The sequence below is a fragment of the Rhinatrema bivittatum genome, chromosome 4, assembly GCF_901001135.1.
Source record: "Rhinatrema bivittatum chromosome 4, aRhiBiv1.1, whole genome shotgun sequence".
Classification (NCBI taxonomy): Eukaryota; Metazoa; Chordata; class Amphibia; order Gymnophiona; family Rhinatrematidae; genus Rhinatrema; species Rhinatrema bivittatum.
The window spans coordinates 114,111,966-114,138,338 of NC_042618.1; the positions used below are offsets into that span (position 1 = coordinate 114,111,966).

Below are 26,373 nucleotides of genomic sequence, written 5' to 3' on the forward strand. Positions count from 1 at the left end.
ACAGATAATGCATTAGAGATAACTGATGAAAATCCTTTTCACTCAACACAATTAAGCTCTGGAATTTGTCACCAGAGGATGTGGTTAAGGCAGTTAGCTTATTGGGATTTAAAAAGTTTAGACAAGTTTCTGGATGAGAAGTCCATAAGCTGCTATTATTCAAGCTGACTTAGGGAATAGCCACTGCTTATTAACGGCATTAGTAGCATGGGATCTATTTAATGTTTGGGTACTTGTATCCTGGATTGGTCACTGTTGGAAAGAGGATACTGGGCTTGATATACCCCATGGTCTGACCCAGTAAGCAATTTTGATGGCAGGGTGGGGGAAAAAAAAAGGGTATTGGATTCTGATGACAGCCAACACTGGGCGCCAACTTTTAAGGTCTGGGGTACTGATATGCTGCCATTGGGGATAAAGCTTCTACGGCCAAGTCCACAAGCAAAGAACATTCAAGCAGCATTATCTGAATTATCAGGCAGGTGCTCATTATGTAAAAATGTGGCAGTAATTTTGTTATGGGTTTGACAGTTGCTTGGTTTTGCTTGTAAGTATTAATATCCTTGACATAAGGCATGAGAGTACCCTGGACGGAGTGGCATTTACTACCCTTAACAGACATGGGGGTAAAATGCACGGAGTAATAGTTACTGCCCTTAGCAGACACTTGGGGGTAACCTGTACAGAGTGGCAGTTACTACCATGGGCGTCATCCTACATACATCTCTGTAGTGACCTCAGACCTCCAGTATTCTCTTCAAAAGCCACTGTGGACATACTAGTGAAAAAACTTGATTAAAAACGGATAACTGTAACTGTACTCAACCAGTCAAACACTGAACCCCCAGCAAGAATATAGGAGCCCTGATCTAGGAACTGGAAGAAGGCCTACCCATAATCTCTTGGATTCTTCACCCCATGGGCGAATCCTTGGCACAGTTCTTGGGCAGCCAAGGGCGGGATGCTGAGTCCGTCTGTCTACACTAAGGAAATCGAAATTATCAGCTAAGTAATTTCTCCATTTCCTAGCATGCAACCAGATGGACTCAGGACCAAAGGGATGTACAAAAGCCACTCCCGATTGGGGCAGGAGGCTGCCCGCGGTCCAGTCAACACCGCCTGTGCAAGGCTGCAACCTCTCGGGCCTGCATGTCCAGGCGATAAAACCTGGAGAAGGTGTGCAAGGAGGACCACATTGCCACTCGGCAGATATCAACGGGAGACAGCAGTCTAACTTCCACACATGAGACTGCTTGAGCCCAGTGGAATGGGCTCTCATCTGAGAAGGTAATGGCTTTCAAGCCTCCACATAGGTTCCCGCGATCACCTCCTTAATCCAGTGAGCTATGGTAGCTTGTGAAGCTGGTTCACCCTGTTTCCTTCCACCATGAAGAACAAACAAAGAGTCTGTCTTTTGGACCAGTTCTGAGACTTCCAGATAACACACAAAGTCTCTTGACATCCAAATGATGGAAGAGACTATATTCCTCCACATCATTGAGTTTATCTAGGGACGGCAATGAAACAGACTGATTCAAATGAAACTCCAAGACTACTTTGGGCAAGAAGGAATGGAACAGTACGAAGCTGTAAATCCCCTGGAGTTATTCAGAGGAATGGCTCCTGGCACAACGCCTGTAGTTCTGAGATATGACGTGCCAAGCATATATCCACCAGGAATACAGTCTTCAAGGTCAATAAGTGCAAGGAAAGACTATGCAGCAGCCAAAATGAAGTACCTGCCATGAATTCCAGTACTAAATTGAGATTCCACAAGGGGACCGGTGAGTGTAAGGGAGGTTGAAGGTGCTTCACTCCCTTCAGAAAACGGGCCACGTCAGGGTGGGCCAAAAAAGGAGGCCCCCATTCAACTTACCCTTAAAACAGGAGAGAGCCACTACTTGCACCTTCAAGGAGTTAAGGGCCAAACCTTTATTCAAACCATCCTGCAAAAGTTCCAGAATTAAGTGGGACTTTGATCGCCCGAGGGTTAACACCATGTTCCTCGCACCAGGCCTAAAATACCCTCTAGATCAACACTTATGCTAGGGACGTGAAGAACTTCTGAGCGTGGAGTAACGTGACAATTACCGCCGCAGAATATCAGGCGAGCCCTCTCAAGGGCTAGACTAAGACAGAATAGAGTCAGATCCTCATAAAGGACCGATCCCTGCTGAACAGGTCCCTGAGTGGTGGGAGGTGCAGGGGATTAACCACCAGGAGTTTCCACATGTCCGCATATCACGTATGCCTGGGCCAATCCGGAGCTACCAGCAGGATTAGTTTCCTGTGGCGTTCGATTCTGCGATTGACCCTGCCCAGCAGGAGCCATGGAGGGAAGGCGTATAGCAATTCCCGGCCAGAAGACAGCATCTATTCCCAGGGACCACTGATCTCTTCTGCAACTGAAAAATCGAGGAACCTTCGCATTGCGGGATAGGGCCAGCAGGTCAACCGATGGGAAGCCCCAACAATCTATCAGTTGAAAATGCTTTAGCCAACAATCCCTACTCTCCTGGATCCAGACTCTCTCTGCTTAGAAAGTCTGCGATCATCTCTAGATGTACTTTTGCCCACTCCATCAGGAGTTCTATTTCCTGTGACACTTGTTGGCTCTTGGTTCCCTCCCTGGTAGTTGATGTAGGCTATCATTGTCTGAAATCATGTGGATCGCCTGGACCTGTAGTCTGTGGCTGAACTGTAAACATGCCAATATGATTGCCCGGTTCTCCAGGCAGTTGATATTCCATAGGACCTCTTCTTCTGTCCACCATCCCTCGGCAGTCAGCAACCCAGCCCCGGAGGCTCACATCTGTCGTGAGAACCAGCCAGTCCGAGGACGACAGGGACACACCCCTGTTCAGATGAGCTTACTGTAACCATCACTGGAAGCGACAGCAGACTCCCATCGGAAGGTGAAGACAAACTGAATAGTCTTGAGACTATGGGTTTCGTGATAGCAAAGAGCACTGAAGAGGACATGTGTGCCCTTGCCCAAGGCACTACTTTCAGGGTTGCCACCATCAACCAGAGTACTCTGAGATAGCTCCACACCATCAGGTGTTACCGTGTTCACCTGGTGACGCATCTGGTATATCAACTTCTGTATCCATGTGGGTGGAAGAAAGACTTTGCCCCGCCTGGTGTCGAACTGGACTCAAATATACTCCAAGGACTGGGAAAGCTCAAGGCTGCTTTTGGTGAGGTTTACTACCCAGCTGAGTTCCTGTAACAAAGATCACCCTGTTGGTTACTAGGAGGCTCTCTTTCACGGACTTGGCTTAGATCAGCCAAATTGTCCAAGTATGGGTGCACCAGGATCCCTTCTTTTCTCAATGCTGCTGCCATGACCACCATGAAGAAGGTTCTGGGGGCGGTGGCTAAGCCAAAGGGTAACACCCAAAACTGATAATGACAACCCAGCACCGCAAAGCGTAGGAAACTGTGTTCCTGCCGGATTGGAATATGCAGGGAGGCCTTGGATAGAGCCAGGGAGGTTAGGAACCCTCCCGGTTGAACAGCCATTATTACACAGTGTAAGGTTTCCATGTGAAAATGAGTTACTTGCAAGTGATGGTTGATGCTCTTGAGGTCCAGGATGGGGTGAAAGGAACCTTCCTTCTTGGGGACGACAAAGTAAATGGAATAACGCCCCTTATTTTCCTGGGGCATAGGTACTGGGACTACCGCCCTCATCCTGAGGAATCTTAGAAGTGTAATCTCCACTGCCTGCTTCTTGAGCTGGGAGTGGCAAGGGGACATCATGAAAACATCCCAAGGAGTGCTGTGGAATTCCAGTGCATATCCTTCTCGAATGACTTCCAGTACCCATTTGTCTGAAGTAATCTTGACCCACTATTGGTAAAAGAAATAGGCCACCCCCTATCTCCTCGTCCCGAAGGTGGGTCGGTAAAATTTCATTATGGGTTTCGGCATGAGATTGAACCCGAACCTGTCCCTCTCCTGGGCTGTCAGGTACGAAAGGACTGGGACCTCCCAAAGGTCAAGACCTCTGAAATGTAGAATTTCTGTAGAGGTGAAAGTGTTGGAAACCCCTGGAATGACCCCTCATAGGCGAGGGGGCGCTGTGGCTGCTTCTTATCTTATGGTAACTGGGGAATTGGAGACTCGACCCATTTCCTGGCCAGCTTTTCCAACTCACTCCCGAATAGGAGTGATCCTTTAAAGGGCATCTTTGTAAGATTAGCTTTGGAGGTTGCGTCAGCTGACCAGTTTCGCAGCCATAGCTGTCTGGCCGCCACCACCGAGGCCACTCCACTGGCTGAAGTATGGACTAAATCAGAGCCTGCATCTCCTAAAAAGGCGGCAGCAGGTTCCATAACCACTCTGGAATTCACCCCGGAGTCATCAATCTCCTGAGAGAGGATTAGACATGAACAAGCCACCAGAGTGCAACAAGAAGCAATCTGTAAGGTCATTGCTATAGCATCAAAGGATTATTTTAAGGATAGATTCAAACCGTCTACTATTTACATCTTTTAAGGCTGCTCCTCTTTCCACTGGGATAGTTGTTCACTTAGAGACGGCACAGACCAGTGCATCCACTTTAGGAAAACACAAATGTTCCCCTACCGCTGGGTCCAGAGGGCATAGAGCTTCCAACACTCAGCCCCCTTTAAAACTTGCTTCTGGGGCATTCCATCCAGATCAGTCAACTCCTGGTTGGCATCCATCACTGGAAAGTAGCAGGAGGACTTCTGCAGGGAAATCAGAATGGGATTCTTCTTTGGTTCCATCAGAGTCCACCCCAGGGACTCCTAGCATCTTCAGGGTCTGGTAAACCAGGGCCGGCTATTCGTCTCTATGGAAAAACCATAACATGGTCAGATACGGTTCTAACCCAGGGGGAATTTTCCCATCTTCCAAGGAATCTGTATCCTCCTCTTTGTCTGTGCCATCTGGGTCCCTGCCAGGGATACCCTTGGTAAGGCGAGGCATACCTCGGGGCCTGCCAATAGGAATGGGAGAGGGAGGGGCCACCGGCTGAGGTTCCATCTGGACTGGGGCAAGAGAGGCAGTAGATTGCGCCGGGTCCATGCCTAATCCAGGTGGTACTGGGGTGGAACCAGCTGAATTTCCCTCTCCCATGGATGAACCTGTCAAGGGGATACTTAGGTCCAGTGTACTTCCAGTTAAGGCAGTGGCCAACCCATCATTCTGAAAGAGAGGAACCTGGCTTCGCAAAGTCCAAGGAGATCAATTCCCCTTGGGCTTCCTCGCATAAGTTGGAGTCCAGGTCAGACTGACAGACTAATGGCAAGCGTTGCAGAGAGCAAAGCACTTAGTTTTCTTGGTTGGCAGTGCCATTTGCGGCGGTAACTGTGCGTCCTATTGGCTCACACTTAAAAATGTATGCACACAGAATTCAAGAACCTAGGCAGGACACAGCTAGGCACACACACAGCCCCATGCTCCAGGCTTTTCATGTGTTCTGTGCCTAGTAAGTTGTGAGCATATGTACGTACGCAGCGCCAATATACCATGCATAGCGATGTTCTATGGAGGGCAATGCGGCATGCGCAAGATGGCGCCACCATGGCCCACCACGCAGTGTGCCAACCCTAAAGTGGGTCCTAACCCACTCAGAAGCCCACTTCCCCTTACTCCAATGCGATCAGGAGCAACGTCGGTACAGTACACCAAGCAAGGAGAACAGAGGAAGTCTTGCGAAACTCCTCCAAAAATCTCTGAATCAGGAGGAAAAGCATCTTTTTTCTTTTTTAAGCTTATCTGGGCTCAGCGCTTGTGGGCTTAGTACAGAGACTGACTCTGGCTGCAGGGGGAGAGGGCTTTGGCTGTCGCTGCTGCACTTGGCTTCCTGCAACCACTGCCTTTCAGCTGCTTAAGCAGCAAAGTCTACGCCAAGAACCAGCTACCGGACCAAGGCACACATCTGAGGGATCTCGGAAAAGTCTCAGGAATTCTCAACTGGGGGGGGGGGGGCCCTTTAGGTATCACCGCAGAAGAGTGGGGCTCAATTTTCCTTCAATTTAGAAAGTAGAATTTCTCCTTCCAAAAGGTACAACAATCCCCATAGGGAGAGATACGTCCACCATCTGCTGGAGACTGAGAATACTGGAGGACTGAGGTCACTACAGGAATGTATGCAGGGTGATGTCAGCTTTGAAATCTGACTCCATCGCCACCTGCTGGCAGGGGAGCATAACCCATTGTCCTGAGTCCATCTGGCTACAAGCTAGGAAAACTCTGTTACTATGTTAACTTATGTTCTTAACTGTAGGTTACATTTTGAAGTATGCAATAAAATCTTTGCAAGCATGCCACCTATTGGCTGCTCAATATAAATTGTCCAGGATGTACTGCAAGTTTCTGGATTTATGAAGTAGCAGAATAGAAGAATATGTAAATAAACAGAATTGACTCAGGTGGAATATAAGTGTTTTAAATAAATAAACAATCAGGCCTCATCAGAAAAACAGATTTCTTAGTGGAGAATAATGCATGTGAGGATAATTATAAAAACAGCATAAATTTTTTTTAAATGGGGGAAAAACAACATTTGGACTTTTTATTCTTAAAAAAAAAAAAAAAAAAAACCCTATAAAACAATCAAAAGGTGTACATCTTGGCTTCAGTCTGTCAGTCCAGCTTTTGCGCAACTGTAGGATGCACTTATACAAGTAACTTTTCAAAGGGCTGCGCACGAAAAAATGGGTTATGCACGTGGCTGGGCCTTGTGCGCAATTTAAAACAAGCCCAGCAATGCACATAACCCCTGTTACGTGCAGAAGTTCCGGGCCCTGAAAAAAGGGCGGGCCGGGTCAGCAGCCATTAGCTGCTGTCCCGGGGAAGCACACGCCGGCAGCCGGCCGTCATGTGGAAAATACTTATGCTCCAGAGGAGCAGTAAGTAGTGAAATAAAAAAATTGGGGGTAGCTACTTAGGGGTTAGGGGGGTAGGGAAGTTCCCTCCCAGTTCGCTCCAATTAAGGAGCAGACTGGAAAAAAAAAAAAAAAAAGCCAATCCATTGCCGTGCATAATTTGAAAATCATGAGCATGTTATAAAATCGGCGCATACGTTTTTGAAAAAAATCGACCCCACAGTGGGTTTCACATAAAATCCTGCATGTGCTCAGAAATTGTTCTGGGCAAGTCTGTGCATTTAGGGCTCAAATTTTAAAAGTTTAGTTGGGATTTAAATGAGAAGTGCCAAAATTGTGTCTAGTAAGTCTGGCATTGTAATCCTAGGCCCAATTCGAGAGAGTGAAAGGGAGGAAGTACTTTCTCTGGGAAGGTTTATATAATATTATTTCTAGCAACATGCATCAACTTTTTTTTTTTTTTTAAATTCATAATCCACCTATCTACCAATCTACTTTAAAAAAAAAAAAAAAAAAAAAGAGAACCTTTACCTGCAACTATCCAATCTTCTAGGATCTTTACATAAAAATGTTTGTATTGTTTGACTTTGTAAATGTTTACAGATATTCTGATTTCCTCAAGTGTCTTAATTCCCATGGGGCCTCTGCTATGACTATCTGGATATTAGAAATATTGAGAGTAAATTTCAAACAACTCTGCGCAGCCCCATATATGCACACATATGGCCGCACGGAGATTTATTACAGTATTTAATAACCTGTGTATATCAGATAGGCGCAGATTATAAAATACACACTTCTACCCCGTAACAAACATGCATATGTTTCCTTATGCACAAATATCTGCAATGTATTGAAAGCACATTCTTTCCCTATTTTAAAAACATGCACGTGTACATTTTAAGAACAAAATAAAATTGACTTGCTCGAGTAAAAGCCTGTTTATGCACAGAAGTCGGTATATTTTCAAACATGCATGCATAATTGAAATCAGTTTGCTGAGACCTCAACTAGGTCACCCAAGTCCTTCTCCAGGTCATTGAGACCTAGTTCTTCACTCTGCACTCCACCCAGTTTACCCAAACCTCCTATCCAACTAATAGTAAACAATAAACGAGTCTGATATCAACTGTGCAAAATTAGGTGTAAAATTAGGCAAATAACTTGCCAAACGTACACAGGTAAGTCTCTCATAAAATAGCAACTTGCGTGTGTACTTCTTGGGCCAGCCCGGAATGTCCTCGGCTGTCTTTTTTTTGTGCATAAATGCGTGCGAGGGACCGAATATACGTGCACACTTTTGATGTTTCTAAAACAGCGTGTATGAGAGTACAAGCTACTTACACATGCATATGCTAATTTTACACATGGAAATGTTTGAAGATTCACCCCATTAGTTATAAAGTGCTTTGTCATATTGTCATAATACCCATACTTCTAATGTCAGATTACAATTAGTCTGGATTATCTTTGGTTCACATCACTTATGTCAGCTGTGTGGGCCTAAAAATATATTTTGCTCCAACTAAGAACTCTGTATGTCAAGAAGAACATTTTTCAGATCTGACAACCATTTTCAAAACTAGGATTTGTGTGTTTACCACAATTTGTGCTTGTGTGTGGCTTGCATGATATCCCAATCCAGCAACCTAAAGGGAATAGCAAAGTCATACATACAGCTGCCCATCTTTGCGTGTGTAAAAGCTGACCGACTTGATAGTAGCCACAACCACCACCATGCAGAGAGTGACAGGTACAAAGAGCATGATGACATGCTTGGCTCCGTATTTTAGAGTCAGCTCTTCATCTTCTTCCTCATCCTGTTCAACCACCTGCTGTCCGTGGCCCTGCGGCTGCCCATTGCTCTCTGGCTCAGAGCTCTCATTGCGCCTTCGCTCACTACTTTCACTCTGGAAAAACAAAACAAATCCACAAAAGAAACTTGCTTCTCTCTTTTCATCGGCTATTTCTTCTGCATGCTGTGATGACAGGGAACATGTTATTCTATGTTGTTTACTGCTTGCTCACTAGGGATTCTTGTATAATACATGGTATACTCAAATATTTACTTAAGTAGATGAGAAAAAGTGCATGTGCAGAAGATGTACTGATCAGATACATATGGAATCATTTTATATGATCATAGAAAAAAAAAAAACCACACTGTCCTGTGCGCCCACAGGTGAAATGCAACAGCATAATGATGTCGAAAATACTTTTTTTCTGATACCAAACCAAAATATTTCCTAATCCAAAAAAGCCCTCGTAAAACCTAATTTGACTATCTCCCATTAATAGAAACATTTCTACTTTTACCTATGATGCTGATAACAGGTGGAGGACTATAAGCATACATTACTGGTGATCAGAAGACCTCCATAGTTATTCACCAAAATTGCACAAGTCAGCCTGAGGATCTTCATACAGGTCAACACCATCTTCCTATTCCAGAGTGTGACACTGCCTCTCTAACTGGGGTTGATCTCAGGCAAAAAAAAAAGTTGTTAAAATGTTGATAACAAAGAATGTTTCTGCATTTAGTTTCTGATCATCAGTATTGTGTCATTTAAATTCTCATTTGCAATGATAGCTAAAATACAAATTGTTAGTTTGGCCATACCTAGATTTCACCTCTTTCTTTCAAAAAATTACAGTTTACCTGATTTATTACCCCAGCAGTAAAAAGCCCCTGCAAAGTACTTAAGGGAACTCTTCTGAAATGGAGGAGTACTGTATCTTGCTAAGAGTTCTTTTTCCTTCCAATTAGAACTGTACTTTTCACCAAGAGCTGCAACCGGTAGAACACAAATGTACAGAAACAGTCTTCCATCACTTCATACAATGAAAAATAAGGACATTAAATTTAACTTTTGTAAATTTAAAGCTTGAAAAAGTCTGACAGTAATAATGAATGATATAATTGCAATGTGGACAAACCCAGAACTTTAGGGGAAGTAATAAACCAATTATACAGGAAAGTTAAATGAGAGTGGGTCCATCAGACCCTTGTTTGGACTGTCCGAGGATGGGGAATTGGGAAGAAATTGTAAATAGGGTCAGATTATGTGCTTATAATTTTTTTGCAGTAGTACTTTAATAACAATCCAGACAGAATGTATGGAGGCCATTGTATCGCTCAGGCAAAAGTTTTCACTGCCATAAAATTAGCTATATATAAAATCGCATGGATTACCATGTTGATGTTGCTGGACAATCAGAGTAGGGTTCTCTGGACCTCTGGTCTTCTTTCAACATAAGTCAACTACATAACTCTTCTGAATTTGTGCAATTGATTCTTGGATTCTTTTGGGGGGGGGGGTGTCAAGCGGATCTAACAGTTTTTGCCTACTCGTCTTGGCTTCCAGTTCTACTGGAATACAGCACGATAAGCCTTTATCTGGAATTAGCTGGTAATTTTTCCATATTTTTTTAACCCTCTACCCATTCCAACCTAGCCTAGCTATTGCAATGTAAGTCCTTGGCCAGGGCCCAGTGTCACCACAGCTTCTTCTAAAGCCAGTAGGCATGCACCCCGAGTCAGGCTACTAGGTGCCGACATGCTAGTGTGCGATGTTTGGGACTTCCTATCCCCAGGGGACTGGGGATGCTGCTCCAAGGCATCCCTAGGCAGCCAAATGAGCAGAAGCTAGATTCGGAAAGCAAGTGAAATTCTCCTGCATGTGCACTGCCACTGAGCCAGCCCCAGTTTATAACTTACTTTACGATGGACTAAGCAGAGATAGCAACAAGCTGAAAACTTAAAAATAAAAATCAAGCAACCAGAAGCGCCACATTACCATGCCATTTGTTTTCATGAGTTCTATCTATTTTATTTTTCTCTTATACAAGTGGTCAAGCTTCTACAGCTGGCAGCACAGATATATCTTTGGCAATGAACTGTAAGAACTAGGGAGACTGGATGGGCCAATTATTCTTTATCTGCTATCATGCTCTTACTAAATTTTGTACAGTGTATTGTGGTTGCCATGTTAGTCTGCTGACTTGACAAAGGAAGCATGGCCTTCAAAAGCCACACACAGATGTCTGAAGTTAGTCCAATAAAAAGGGATTGATGTCCCTTATTGCTAGATTTTTCACCAAACAATTCTTGTTTCAATCACTTTGAGTACACTGTAGTTTAAAATGTGTTTGTAAAGTTCTCAGCACTTTCACTAGCTCAGTGACCTCATCAGTACCGAGAGGATTTTCTCCCATCTTACGCCTGTGGATCATATTTCTTTTACAAAATGTGCATTATATAAAAGGGATTAAGGATGGGCCACAACAGAAAATGCAGGCGTAAATGGCACCTCAGGGATCTTATACATTCAGAACACCCAACCTTCAGCCAATCACAACCACAGAGATAACAAGCATGCAAATCCCAGATAGCTGCCAAACATTTGCTTAAACACAGAAATAAAGAAACTTCTCTGTTATAGAGAAGTGTCAACACAATTTAAAATAGAAAATCCAGCAAGGGAGAAATTCAGTCAGGATAAAGTAATTTTATGTGCATCCCCACAGATGCCCCCCACCCTTCTCCCTCAAACACACCAGCTGGTGGCAAAGTCTCAGCATTATAAGTAACCAATATTCAGCATAAGCAATCTGTTCTTTATGTGTGTACAGCCTGCTCTTACAACCTAGATAAACAAAACTGGTTTTGCCTGTCCTAAAGTTTACTGTTGCGTGTATTCAGAAGTCCTAAGCAGTATTTAAAATATTGCTAGAAGTGTACTGTTCAAACTCAGTATGAGAGTACATGGGGATAAGCTTTAAATGCATAGCAATAAGGGTTAAAAAAAAAAAAAAAAAAAGTTGTAGGTGATCCACTTCTGGCTAGCTTTCCTCTGACTCGAATTAAGATTCATTCAAGAAGGCGGCATCACCTACAGCTTCTTTACTGATCTTTATTTCCTCATATCCAAATGGAGTACCACAGCAATTGTGCTACTTTTCTAAAAACTAAATTAAAATTATAATGAAAGGGTTGGCCTGGGTCCAATTCTTCTGCTCCCTGTGGTCGGCGAGTGCTAAAGATGCTGCAGGGGCAGTGTTTACAGCTCTTGGGAGTAAGGAATCCCCAGTCAGCCTGCAATGCCGACACCTAGTAGTTGGATGTAAACCCAAGATTACAGGAATCCGGAAGGAGTCCTGCCAATTGGCTCTTGGCTGAGGATAGTTGCTGGGATGGCTGGGCTAGGTGAGTTGGGAGGGGAGATTCCAGTTTTGCACTTGGATTCTTGCAAGCAAGCCACACAAGTTTACAGGGGTTCCGCTCTTTCTGCTTTTACAACAGAGATCTCAGATTCTGAATTTGCCACACTGGCTCTAAAATGTAGATGTCTACCATGGGCCTGAGCAACAGGTTCTCTTGATGATATAAGGCACTTATTTAGCACAAATGTCTCATTTCCCTCTCCTGGCTAAATTTTTCAAGTGCTCAAGATCCATGAAACACAAAACTGGCAAGGTAGATTATTTTCAGAAATTTATATTGCTTAATTTTTAAATACTTTATCAACCAAAGGTGGTATAGTGCTCCAGTGTCTTGCTTTATATGTAGGACACTTTTTGATAGTACAATACATCTGCAGCAATTTAGGGTAACACAGACAAAATATTTTTCAACACAGAAAATATTTTTCAGATCTGTGACTAAGAGAGGAATAACCAGTAAGAACGAGGAGGTGATAATGCCCTTGTACAGGCCCTTGGTGAGGGGGGACGACAAAGCCAATGTCAGGAAATATTTCTTCATGGAATGGGTGGTGGATGCCTGGAATGCCCTTTCTCCGGAGAAGGTGAAGATGAAAAAAACAGTCAAAGAATTCAAAAGGGGCATGGGATAATCACTGTGGATCTCTAAACACTAGAGGATGGAAACGAGAAAAGCATGCAGCGGGGTAACTTGCTGGTGTGGCAGTTACTACTCTTAGCAGAAGGCACGGGATTACTATCCTTAACCAATAAGCGTTAATGCTTTCAATGCAACTGAGCATTGTTCCCTGCTTAGATGGCAGGACTAGAGGATGGAAATGGATAGCATGCAGAGGGTAACTTGTTGGTGCAGCAGTTTCAACCCTTAACAAATGATCCCCGCTCAGATGGCAGGGGGAAAAAGAAGAATTGGTTTCAGAGGGCCCCAACTTCTATGGTCTGGGATATCAAAACACAAACATAAGGGAAAAAAGCACAGGCTACTTCGACGGCCAAGTCCATAAGCAAAGCACATCAAGCAACACTATGAATTTTCCAGAAAACTCATCACCCAGTAAAAAAAAAGTTACTAAATTTAAGAGAAATATGGAAGTAACCTGCACAGAGTGACAATTACTACCTTAAACTTACTGGGAAGACTGGATGGGCCATTTGGCCCTTTTCTGCCATCACCACTATGTTACTATGGAGGGAGGAAAGAAGGTTACAATCCTTCAAACACAAAAAGACAGTTTGTTGGCTCCAAGCATTATTCTAAGGCATTGGAAAACAGTTGGTGCAGATCTTTTTAGAGTGATATAACTTAGTTTAGTCTACAGCTTCTTATAAAGCAGGTAACAGTAGAAATGTAAGGCACCAAGGACAAATTTGAAATAATTTAAAGTTCACAAAATTATAGGTACTTATAAAGTTTAGTCTAATACTTCTCATAGCCAGAGTCCAACATCTGGTGAAGTTTGAATTTTGACATATTTGGAACTGTTCTAGTGGTTAAATGTGTAAAACAGGAGAGGCAATGGGAATCAGATATCTAGAGAACAATTTGTTAATTCTTAGGTTTTATTGATATCTGACTATGTAAATAATATTTGAAGTTTCTTAAAATGTAAAAAAAATATATATATATTTCCTGTTGGCTTGTATTAATGAATCATATTGCTACAAATATTACACCAATTACATAAAATAATTTGAACTTTATAGGAGATTGCAAATCCAAGTCACAGAATTCAGGAAAAAATGTTACTATTTTGATTTCATTAATAGATTACAAAAGCACTTACAATTTTGTAGGAAATCACCAAAGAGGTTGAAAACCCATAAACACATGGGATTACTTGGATTGAAATTAATCTTGCTAAAGCATCTAAGCAAATTACAAAATAAATCTGCTTAAGTGTAAACCAGATCTGTGTATTAGTGCCTAAACCTGAAGAACAAATACAATTTATTTTGATCCAGCTGTACTATGCACTTTCCTCAGACACAAAATGAGAGAAACCCTTTACTACTTTTGTTCCATAATCTGTAACATCATAAGATGTTTTAAATAGTTTCAGCAAACCAAAAACAATACTCTCAGAGCATCAAAGTTTGACTTCTTATTCTGAAAGTTTTCCATAACAACTTTTGCGACAGATCTTTAGAATGTGAGAAACATTTCATTCCCCTCTAGATACAGAAACCCTCACCAGCAGGATTTAACCTTACCCAGGTGGGGACACAGCCAGACTGCAGCAAAAGCAAAGGGACAGATTCCTCACTGTCCTCGGCCATACCCCGTTCTTTAGGCAAAAGTAAAAGTCAAGCCCCACCAAGCTCTTGTGATTTTCCAGACAGGTGCTGTCTACATCCTGTATTCTCATGGGCTAACAGCGGAGAGCATGATCCTTGGAACACATATCTCCAAACAGCATAAGACTTCGTTAATAGCAAACTAGTGCATAATTCTTGAACCCAGCGATAAGACACTTCCTTACCTACATTTGACTGTACTGGGCCTGCTTGCTATTAGCTCTACACTTTCACAGTTATAAAAGGTTAAAAGCTTTGCTGGCCAGAGACTTGACTTAGCAGCAAGATTACACACTGTTATATTATATATCTGGGTAGCTAATAAATTAGATTGTTCTGGGCAGACTGCTTTAGTAGTCAAAGTATATAACCACAAACAGACAAGGAATTTATTTTTTTTTTAAATAATCCTTAGTTCCCAAATATTTTTGCATCTGAGGGAACAGTGTGTGTGTGTGTGTGGGGGGGGGGACGGGGACGAACCCCACAAGGAATGCTGAAGAAAGTACTGGGATGTGCTGCACTTGGGAAGGACTGTCCACAAGTGGAATGAGGTAAATTTTAGATCTCTCTCACTTCTAGCATAACTGAAGGACAAGGGTTTGATTTCCATACTGCTTCAGGCTGAACAAGTTTCAGTCATCTAAGCAGCTTTATTATGTTATGTTTTCATGCAACTTAGCAAGACACACATAGGAAATAAAATAATGTCCAGATTCAATTCTGCCTTAAAAAAAAAAAAAAAAAAAACACAAGGCACCCTTGGCGAAAGGCTATCATGTTGAAGGTTACTTACCTGGGGGCTGTAAAGATTAGTTAAATAATAACACAAAATTATGAGAATAAATACCAGACAAGTGACTTTTCCTTATTTGCATTTTAGATCGTGTAAAAAAAAAAATAAGCCTAGAAAAATCACAATGAAGGTAAAATCTATGCTTGATATAGGACTTTTGTTCATTTTATTACACTTTTTTTTGGATCATTTCTATGTAATCCAAGCCCCCAAGCAAGAAAAGAGAAAAGAAATACTGCTTTCCCTAAATGTATTGCTTTCTGATTTTTATATCTCAGGTTTGACTGGGTTCTGTTTAGGGATGGTTCATCTCACATTAAACAACATGGCATGTCTCCTCATTGTACTCCACTAGACAAAAAACTGGGGGGGGGAGGCTGGCAAAGTTAGCAGGATAACCTTATCTGGCTAAATTAACCAGGCTATTCAGAGGCATAGGCACATACCCAGCAGGAGGGCCAGCTAGTAACTCGAGGTGAGGTTTTGGCGGTGGTGTAGGGTTCTGGGGACAGTTTTACATGCAGTGAGACGTCCAAACAGCACAGTACACCTCAGTGAAGATTTGACGTCATTTGGAGTAAGGGAAGTCAGACTAAGAAGAGATTACTTCAGAGTTCTCTTGTCCTAGCTTGATAGTACCCTGGTAGAGAGTCCATCAAGCTAGGGGACGAGAGCCTGACTTTCCTCACCGCAAATGACGTCAAATCTTCACTGAGGTGTACTGTGCTGTTCGTATATCTCACTCTGCATGTAAAACTGGTCCCAAAACCCTACACCACTGCCAAAACCTCACCTCGAGTTACTAGCTGGCCCTCCTATAGTGATATAAATAGTTGACTACTTTGTGTGCCACCCCAGAGGCTCTCTCTCGCTACTCCATTCTCTCCCATGCCCAAAAAGGAATTTGCAATATTTATCACAAATTGCGCTACAGCCGTTTCAAGCATATCGCACAGCTTAATGCCTGCAAAAAAGGTGTAGTTATTTCTGGCATTAAAAGCGTGCAATAGTGTGCGTTACTGTCCCTCATTTTCATTAATCCCACCCCTTTGAATAAATTTGCATTCATGCTAACGCATGCAAAATTTATCCAACATACACGGCGATATTGCGGGCATTAATGTCATAATGCACTTTGATAAATGACCCTGTTAGCTGGATACCACCACTCTGCCCTGAATGCCCCTGGCATTGCCAGGTAAGTTTTCAACCAGCTAAAAAATCATTCAACTATTTCAGGTGCAGTCAAACTGGCAGGATTTTCAAATCCGGAGTTTCTCCAGCTAAGTATCAAACTTAGCCCATCAAACTCCCTGAATACAGATCTTTTCAAATCATCATCCAAGAAGCTCTTTTTTCTCTTAAAAAAAGATGGCCCTGGCCAAGGGCTGTTGCTTTGTTGGCCAAATATATATCGGGGAAACTCCTGGTGAGTTGTAAATAAAGGCTTATGGACCATAACCCAACAGAGGCCAGTTCTGATACAACTGAGACCAAAGGGAGCGAGAAGGAACAATCAAATACTCTGTTGGAATACAACTGATACTGTTCAAAGTAATTAGGTGAGTCAGTATTATGACGTATAGATTTTTGTATCTAAGATGTGAATGGGCCCATGGAGTAGTTAATTTTTGATGTATGGTTATCAGAAATGTATTTATAACAAATTATTTTATTTATTTTTTTGTAAGTATGGCTGATTACTTGTAGAATTGATGTAGGAACACAGAGCCTCCCATTTCATTATTTCTTTGTTTTTGTTTTCTTAATTATTTATTTATAAGATTTTTACATTTACAAAGTGAATTGCTTGTACCAGAAATACTTGGATAGTTGACAAATAGAAATCTGAAAAAAAAAAAAAAAAGGAAAAATGAAAATATCCATTTCAAAACTGAAAAAGAAAAAGAAAACTAAAGTTGGGGGAAGAGAAAAGCAAGGGGAGCATGCTAAAGAAGAACTAAGTCAAGAATTGGCAAACACATAGTATATTACTGCTGGCTTAAACTAACAGCACTAAAGTATTGGAGGTGCAGAGGAGGAGGTAAGTGGTCTACGGGCCTCTATAAAAGATTGTAATTGTTCAGCCTGGAAAAAAAAAACCATTTCATTATTTCAAAGAACCAATACCTCACAGATTTGCAAATCCAAAAGCACGTTCTGTGTACTGATATATAAAACAGCATGTTGTAAGCTCACTTTTGCTCTTTTTATATGCAGTGCACAACCTATCCATCCTTTCTGAAAATAAAATATCTGACCAGGGTTGTTAGTAGTTCTGATCTTCACTGCTCAGCACTTACTGAGTTAGGTGAGTGGTTATCAGGGAATACCTCTGTCAGCTGTCCTTGCTGGTAGTGAGGTAAAGATGCTGTTAATTCCGTCATTGGGACAATCTGTTCGGAAATACGATCTGTCCTCCCTTACAATTGGTGAGATTTTGCTGGCACGGGAAAAGAAATAACATACACCAAAGGAAAATAAAAAAGTTATAAGACATTTGAGTACAAACACTCCCTTATCACTTTGACCTGGACAGAGAGAACTCCTAAGCATAGAATCCTTAAATTCAGGAATGGTCCAATCTCAAAAATCAAATTTTTTTCCTCTGTCCTTGTTTTTGTACACTCAAAACCCTCAAGATACACCAACTCTAACCTATTCTTAAACATATTCGTCCCTGTCCCTCCAACAAATTCCTCAACCTCATTCTTGCCTAGAGATGCAAAGGCCTGGAAAAAAAAAAAGTTTCTATTTTTTCCCCCCAAGGCCAGAAGTGGAAAAATTGGAAACTTTGGAAAAATTTAAAAACACATCTTTTGAAATACTTAGAATGATTTAAAAATATCATTCCCTGCCTATTAATCTCTGAATATGCTTGCCTTTGTAAAATAAAGATGCAAGATAAATATTAGATAATTACAGTTCCAATCCTGAACAAAGAATTGTGGTTGCCATGTTAGTGCTCTTGAATACACAGAAATAAAGGAGATTACTTTTTATTGGACTAACTCAGTACATCTGGACTAGCTTGTAGGTCACCAGCACTGGAGATATTTGAAATAAATGACATGAAATTTTAAAGTATAAATGCCTATTTTTATATTAAAAGAGATCTTGTGCTGATCTGCACATAGCTTATTTTGTCTTGAAAACAGTAACGCTTAAATATTATACAAAAATAAGTAATGTGTACATTTCAATTTTCCCCAAAATTTCTATTTTTATTTAAAAAAACAAAACTCAAATAGTTTTTCCTATTACTTCAAAATTTCTCAAAAATTTACATCTATTTTTGCCACCCTTGAGCTCTGTCTTATGTTCCACTCTTGACATTCTTGCTGCCAAAACTAAAGGATGACAGGCCCTGAATGTGTTTGGTTGGTGGAGTAAAGTGTGTGTAGATTGCATGTTCAAATCTTTGCAAGAACTTTCCATTCAAAAAATACCCGCAGAAAAAGCAGGCATGAAGATCCTTAATATGTTGCACCCACAACAAGTTTCAAAGTGAACATTTGAGTATACCCTCACTTTGAAAATCAGTGCAAAGTCTGCAGGTAAAGTGTACCCAGGGACTTTGTCCAAGTGCAGACATTTTAAAAATTGTCCTTAATTGATAGCAACAGGAGACTGAATTATGTTAATGACAAACATTTTTTACTTTTTCTGAAGGCAAACATTGTTTACAATACACTTAGATAACAGAAATCCTGCATCTAAATGCTGGTTACTGCTAGTGGGACCCCCCACAGTCCCAGGTTCCTCCTGATTTAAGAACCCACTCTCAGTTACTTATAGAATCTTCCCTGGCACTCAACATGTTTCTATGGCTTCAAAAACCTGTTAGGTACATACCCTGCACCCATTTGCTCTAATTTAGATCTAATTATCTGCCCCAAGCCTCTTGTCTCACACCTGGGAAGAACTGTAATACTAAGCGTACTAAATAATCTTAAAACTAAATCAAATGATAATGTAAGTTTACATACTTAAAGTGTCATTACTGCAACAATTTTGAAGCAATTACAGTAATAAAGCGGTAAAACAATCTTCTGAAGCATAGGGTCCATTAAACCTGTCCCTCACAATCTCTAACAGACACTACAAAGAATTCATAGAAGAGTACCTTAAATTAAATTCTAAAATACATTTATGCTGTGCAAAGTTATAAAACTAACAGTAAGGAAAGGAAAAATAGAAGATCCCTAACGGCACGAGAATAGAATGAAACCTGGGGTGACATGGTAACTTTTCTGTATATGGGGGACCTATACTGAGTGCCAGTTATAACCCTGAGCACTTTCCTAAGCAAATTGGATGGGCTACTTTGATCTTTATCTGCCGTAATTTAATATGGTATTATCGGTCATTGCTCCGGCAATTGAAGACACAAACCATCCTGCTCTTCCCAGGTGAGCTAGCTCATTGGCACAGAGGCCCGCGACTCTTCATAACCTTCTCCAAAGAACCAGTTTGTTTGAATACACGACGCTATTTATATCTTCTACTTCTTAAAAAAAAAAAACGCAAACAAAAAACCTTACAATATATGTATCTTCAGTACAGTCTTACAAATCTTTCTAGTCCTGCAACTAGGCAGCACTGGGTATTTCACTGATCACTCCTCCCATACTGAAAAATCATTCATGATCTCAACCTTCTCTACAGATTCTACCCTCTTACCCCCAATTCTTCCCCTCTACCCATCCTATCCTCCCTTCAGCACTACATTATGCCACCAATCTCTTCTTCTTTATCTACAACTACCCTACCCTCCAAAATTGGACGAACCCGGAAAAAAACCCCAAAAACAGGCAGTGCAAAGCCAAAATAATTATTTAAATAAAAGGGGCATCCCAACCAACCAAACAAAAGCCGATGCTGAGCGCTGTGTGAGTGTATCACAGTAGCTAAGCACTCCTGAAAGAAAGCAGCACACAGATAACTCAAAAGAAATTTAATCACACTTCAAGCCCCCAGTCCCTACAGCAGAAATTTTCATAAGAGCAATCAAACAACGCCACAGGCAAGTTTAAATACCTTAACCGCAGCACTCCTGCCCCTGCAGTGCCAAACCCGGAAGAAACTCCCTCGCAAGCAATACGGTGACATCACCAACAGGTTCAGAGTGAAGTATGATACGCTGTATGGACCAAAAAGCAAAGCAAAGCTGTAAATACGGTGAGACCGCTGATAGTTGATTTCTCGTAGCTAGAGGAAACTCCTAGAGAATTCTAAAGCTAAATCAATAAATAAAACGAAGAGAGCATAATGATTAGTGAATCTGATTTCTCGTAAGATGAAGCTTTCCTTTTCATTCTTTTTTTCTATGTAAGTAAAAGTAAAAAAAAAAAGTATACACACACACACATATATATCCTAAAGTGTATTGACATTCAGAGGACCACAGGCAAAGAGTGGTGAAAAACGAGTTAGCCCCATCCTCCTAGATTTCACTGAAGAACAGTGTTAAGTGTCTTCAAAGTGAATCTTATATGCTGCAGTCGGAAAAAAGGCTTCCAGATTGTTAGATCTGCTACTCTATTATTTTTGTGTATTAATCTTTTTTTTTTTTCTGTGCATTAAAATGGATTAACATGGAGCACACATACTACTTTCTTCCTAACTGGACTATAGTTTCCACTTCAGAAACAAATGGATAAAATAGTGTGGTTGCCATATTAGCCCATTTAAAGCTCATTCTGTTTTGCCATGATGAAATATGGCTCCCACAACCCAGTGGGAGATATATATATATATATATGTAATACCTTTCTATTGGACTAATTATGTTTCGTCACTGGGTTGTGGGAACCATATTTCATCAGGTCAAAACAGAATGAGCTTTAAATGGGCTAATATGGCAACCACACTATTTTATCCATTTGTTTCTGAAGTGGAGACTATAGTCCAGCTAGGGAGAAAGTAGTATGTGTGCTCCATGTTAATCCATTTTAATGCACAGAAAAAAAAAAAGATTAATACACAAAAATAATAGAGTAGCAGATCTAACAGTCTGGAAGCCTTTTCTCCGACTGCAGCATATAAGATTCACTTTGAAGACACTTAACACTGTTCTTCAGTGAAATCTAGGAGGATGGGGCTAACTCGTTTTTCACCACTCTTTGCCTGTGGTCCTCTGAATCTCAATACACTTTAGGATAGTGTGCCAAGGCTCAATGGAGGAGCACTAGCGTACCCTCACGTTAGCAGTTTTTGTAATGTCTTAAGGCAATGGTATTCACTCCCAATCCTTGAGGATTAGCAACCGGTCAGGTTTTTAGAATATTCATAATGAATATGCATGAGGTAGATTTGCATACATTGGAGGCAGGTGCATGTAAATATATTTCATGCCTATTCATTGGGGATATTCTAAAACCAGACCTGTCGGCAGCCTTCAAGGGCTGTTAGCCCTTGAAGGTTGCCGACATGCACCTGCCTCCAATGTATGCAAATCTACCTCATGCATATTCATTATGAATATTCTAAAAACCTGACCGGTTGCTAATCCTCAAGGATTGGGAGTGAATACCATTGCCTTAAGACATTACAAAAACTGCTAACGTGAGGGTATGCTAGTGCTCCTCCATTGAGCCTTGGCACACTGCTCGGACAGGAAGTGGAAGAGAAGAACAGGAGCCAAGCTAGGCTAAATAGCTTTATAGAAACACACTCCCATTCGGGTGTGTCTGAGCTACATCACATTCCTCTTTCATATTATTACCCAATGTCTGTGAAGTGCACCAATGCAATTAGTAAGGGACATTTTTGTGATACTCTTACAACTTTAGAGACCACTTTGGGATCTCCACTAGCATTTGGCCCTACTCTTAGAACCTGGGAATAAACTAATTGTTACAGCACCCCTGTGAGGTTGCAGCAGTCATATGCTCCTCACCTTGAAATGAACCTTCATCTCCTGCACTCTACTATTGATCCACACCATCTGGTGATCACGGGATCCAAGATGATCATGCATTATAAAATGAGAGAAACTGTTCCCGTTGGTAAGCACCAGCTCCAGTATCCCGCACCTGCCCCCCCCCCCCCCCCCTTTGTGGGTTCTCTTACCTGTTGATAGAACAGTTCTTCCTACAGATAATCCAGGATTTCCCTGCTTCTAGAAGACACTGCAGCCCTGATGTCCCAATCAACATCTGGCAGATTGAAAGCCCCTAGCAATAGCACCTTCCCTTTCATAGTAATTTTGTGAATATCCTCCATTAAATCTCTATCCATTTTTTCTATCTGTATTGGAGGTCTTTATACTACACCAATATAAACAAAATGTTCCATGGCCTCTTTCCACATTAACCCACAGTTCCTCCTCATTACATTGTAAGTATTGCAATTCTGTTGCTTTAATGGGTGTTACAACTGCACCACTGAGGGACACTTACATGGACTTAATCACATCTGAATCTGATACTGGGACATGACTGTAACAGTGAAAAAATGCATTTGGTGTCAGCTTCTCAGCATTGAAAAAGTAACCCACTAAACTTGTTGGAATACTCATCCTGAGTGAGCAGTCTAAATCTTTGGTACCTTCATCTACTAGATACTTCTACTGATTTAGCATGCACAGAGCAACTTACATCCTACACCTTGGGTCCTGGAGGTCTATCCCCCCCCCCCCCCTCTGCTTTGGAGAATCCAGTCTAGGGCTGTGAAGCCTTTCCACCCTGCCTATTTGCTCCAAATGCCTCATCTGTTGTTTCACTATCGCCTTACAAGTAGCACATAGGGTGAATATGATCAATATCATACACTGGACATTCACCTGATGTCAGTTACTGAGACAACTCTGGCAAAGAATATCATCTGCTACAACTAGCATATCCTTATATATAAGATGACACCGATTGCACTCATTTAACAGAGTGACTAAAGTCTTAAGTAATCATGCCATGTGTCTGTGATAGTTTTTCATCTTTTTAAATTTGCAGACAAAACCACTTATCTTCAGTGACAGATTTAGGATTTTGGCATCCCCCTAGGCACTGTTGGTGCTCTCATTCCCCCACCCGAGATTGGACAACAGGAAATAGGTCTAAGGCACAGTCCCCTAGTTTCTTGTGGTAGCTCAAGGGTAGATCCTGTGGCATAAATTACAAAATTCTAAAGCAAATTTGGCAAACATTTCCATCTTTTATATTACATTATAAAAATAAAGTAGTTTTATAATTAAGATAGTAATGATGGCAGAAAAAGAGCAAATGGTCCATCCAGTCTGCCCAGAAAGTTTCTTATGGTACTACCTGCTGCTCCATGCAAGTTATCCCATGTTTCTGTTAAGGATAGTAATATTTACAATCAGTACTAAGCAATTGTCAAACCCATAACAAAAGTACTGCTAGCAACATTTTTACAGGGTGAGCAGCTTTCTTGATAATTCAGACAATGTTGTTTGAATGCACTTTGTTTTGGGATTTGACTGTAGAAACTGTCCTATGCTTTATCCTTAATGTTTCCATATCAGTACCCCAGACCGTAAAAGTTGGGGCCCAATGTTGGCTATCATCTGAATGCAATTCCCCTTTCTCCACCGTCGAAGCAGAGCGTGATGGTGCAGTTCATCACAAGCATCAAGGCTAATCAGTTAAAGGTAGTAATCCTCATATTTTATTTTTATTGAATAAAGAAACATAATCTCACATTTCAATACCGGGAGATCTCAAGGAGAGGAGAAAGGGGGAGGAGTGTGAGAAGGAAAGAGAACTAGGGATGGGGAGAATGGGGAAGAGGTGGGAGAGAAAGGGGAATAGGAAGAGTTGAGGAGTGGGTTCTGGGGAGAAGGAAGGAAGGGAGGTTCTAGGATCTGGGAGAGAGAATTCAAGATCAAGGGAGTGAAGATTTGAAATGAAGTAGGTGGGGAAGAGAGGAGGGAGGTGTCCCTACCATGCTCCAGCCCTGTTCTTCCTTGCATTCCTTCTCTAATATCCTATCCAATATGGTATACACATACAGACACACACACCTGGCACCAATCCCTTCTCTCTTACATACAAACACTGCTCCCTACCTCATACACCCCTCAACCAATCCCCCTCATCTCCCAGCCTCTGTTCCCACTCTCCAATCTATTTATTTATTTGTTTATTTTAACGGGCTTATTTCCCACACCCTCCAAAGTTCAGGGCAGGTTACAACTAAAACATGTACAATAACATAAAATAAGGACACTAGATAACATAAATGTAAACTAAAATGAAGTAAAATAATAAAAATAATCAAATGAGGATAAAAATAAAAAAGATAAAATATGGTTCAAGGAGAAGATCAGGGATGGTAAAGAAATAATTAAATGATTAGGATATACATAAGTCTGGGAAGGCTTCTAACCTCCCCAAAGTGATCGCCCTTTGCTTTGTCTGCTGCAGGCTCTCCTGTTCCCCCCCCCCCCCCCCCCCCATGCTGCCTGGAGGGGACGGACTGGATCAGGACTATTTAGGGCTGTTCGCTGGTGAGTGAGATTCAGCATAGCTGAAAGGCAGGAAATCTTCAGCCAGCCTACTGCTCCCTGGATTTTTGCTACCCTAGGCACAGGCCTAGTTTCCCTTTTGACAAATCCAGGCCTGTCCAACAGTATGAATATTGCTAAATGCTCAAGCCCTCAATAATATCTAAAAACCTTCTGGTCACCAACATTTCTGAGCTCAATGTATATATTAAAATCACCTAGTAAAATAATTCCCTCTTGGCAAAATGCCTCTTGGAAGGATGATGCACATATTTTTGACACACAATATACTAGTATAGACTTCATAGCCCTAATTTTTTTTAAAGTCAGGACTATATATTCTGATGCACTCAGCTGTCATATCTCACTGAGGAGTAAGATTTGTTATTTTTTTTCAAATGGGAAGAAAAAATATTGCTTCTTGAGAATAGAACAAGCCTCCAATGAACATAAACTACAGTGTTGGGTTCAGACTGGATTTTGGAGAGTTTATGACAAATCCTAGATGTTCTAGGAGTTTCGCTACTAGTTTCAAGGGCTCCAGTTTTGAGGCATATGAATTGCTTTTTCATAGAATAATCTTCTAGGTATGGAACAAGGTGAATCCCATGTCAGATGTGTTCCACAACTATTATTAGACACTTTGGGAAGACACAAGACAGATGATAGGCCAAAGTATATTAAAAGTAAGCAGATCCCACTACGAATCTGAAGAATTGCCTGCAGTCCAGCAGTAGCATTATAATGATGTATGTATTCTTTAGGTCTAGAGAGCAGAACTACGCTTTCTTGTTTAACAGTGGTAAAATCATGGCAATATTATCATTTGCATTTTCAAATCTTCCTCGTGTGGACATTTGTTTAAAGCCTTGAGTTTCAAGATAAAATAAAAACCTCTCATTTTCTTTCAAATTATTTGAAATAGAATCCACTTCCTCTTTCTTGAACTAGGGAATTCTCCATGGTTCTTGTTTTGAGTACAGATAAGCTTTCTTCCTCCAAGAGGTTCTGAATTTGGAGCTGAAGGAGATTCTTCTTCGGGGGATAAATCTAGAGGAATTGTAGTCTACCCCCCCCCCCCCCCTTGCTGATATGAAGGACCTACAAACTTATAAGAATTGATTGCTAATCCATCACAACTAGATTAAGTTTTTCCCCCAACTTGCATTTTCTTCTGCTCTGAAACAGGGGGCTCTAACATAAGACTCTACAAGGAGTCAAAAAGTTGATTTTGACTGGGAAAGTCAAAGCTATTTTCTTTAGTTTATGGCAATGTGATCTCAATTTCTGCTGTTGAGAATACCCATCTTTATACTAAAGCACTTTTTGGGCGGATCCTTGGAATCTCCGAGTAGTAGCTGAAGGATCTGCAACATCGAGCAGTGTTTCATACGTACAGCAAGCCCGTCGCATCTTCAGGATGAAATACAGCACAACCGCTCACCTACTGCCTGCCTTTCCACCGTATAAGTGTCGCCATTGGCTTTTACAGAAAATTAAGAGCCAATGGCGACACTTATACAGGGGAAAGGAGAGACCCAGTGCATGAGCGCGTGGCAGGTTCCCCCCCCCCCCCCCCCCACCAGCGAGGAGAGGTTCCGTTATGGGCTCGCTGGTGGGGTTTCCATCCCTCATCAGTAAGGAGAGGCCCGGTGCTGCTGTGAGGAGTAAGGGGAAGGAACGGAAAGTGTTGAGGATGCTGAGTGTGTGAAATGGAAGGACATGAATGA

The 26,373-nt window shown here is 41.5% G+C and overlaps 1 protein-coding gene across 6 annotated transcripts in view; it reads right to left on the reverse strand.

Annotated features, from left to right (window-relative positions):
• The window catches only part of PSEN1 (presenilin 1), a 68,396-nt gene extending 48,057 nt beyond the window's left edge, over window positions 1–20,339 (reverse strand). Inside the window, exons 1-3 of one of the 6 annotated variants that reach the window (XM_029598709.1) lie at window positions 20,218–20,339; window positions 17,511–17,620; window positions 8,541–8,773 (exon numbers count right to left, since the gene is read on the reverse strand). In XM_029598709.1, the coding sequence (XP_029454569.1) occupies window positions 8,541–8,773; window positions 17,511–17,564 (287 nt within the window). In that variant the 5' untranslated portion in view covers window positions 17,565–17,620; window positions 20,218–20,339. Of the gene's footprint in view, window positions 1–8,540; window positions 8,774–17,480; window positions 17,621–19,721; window positions 19,743–20,042; window positions 20,177–20,217 lie in introns of those variants that run through there. The other 5 variants (XM_029598706.1, XM_029598710.1, XM_029598707.1 and 2 more) reach the window with 5 other exon arrangements.
• Between the last annotated feature and the right edge of the window lie 6,034 nt (window positions 20,340–26,373).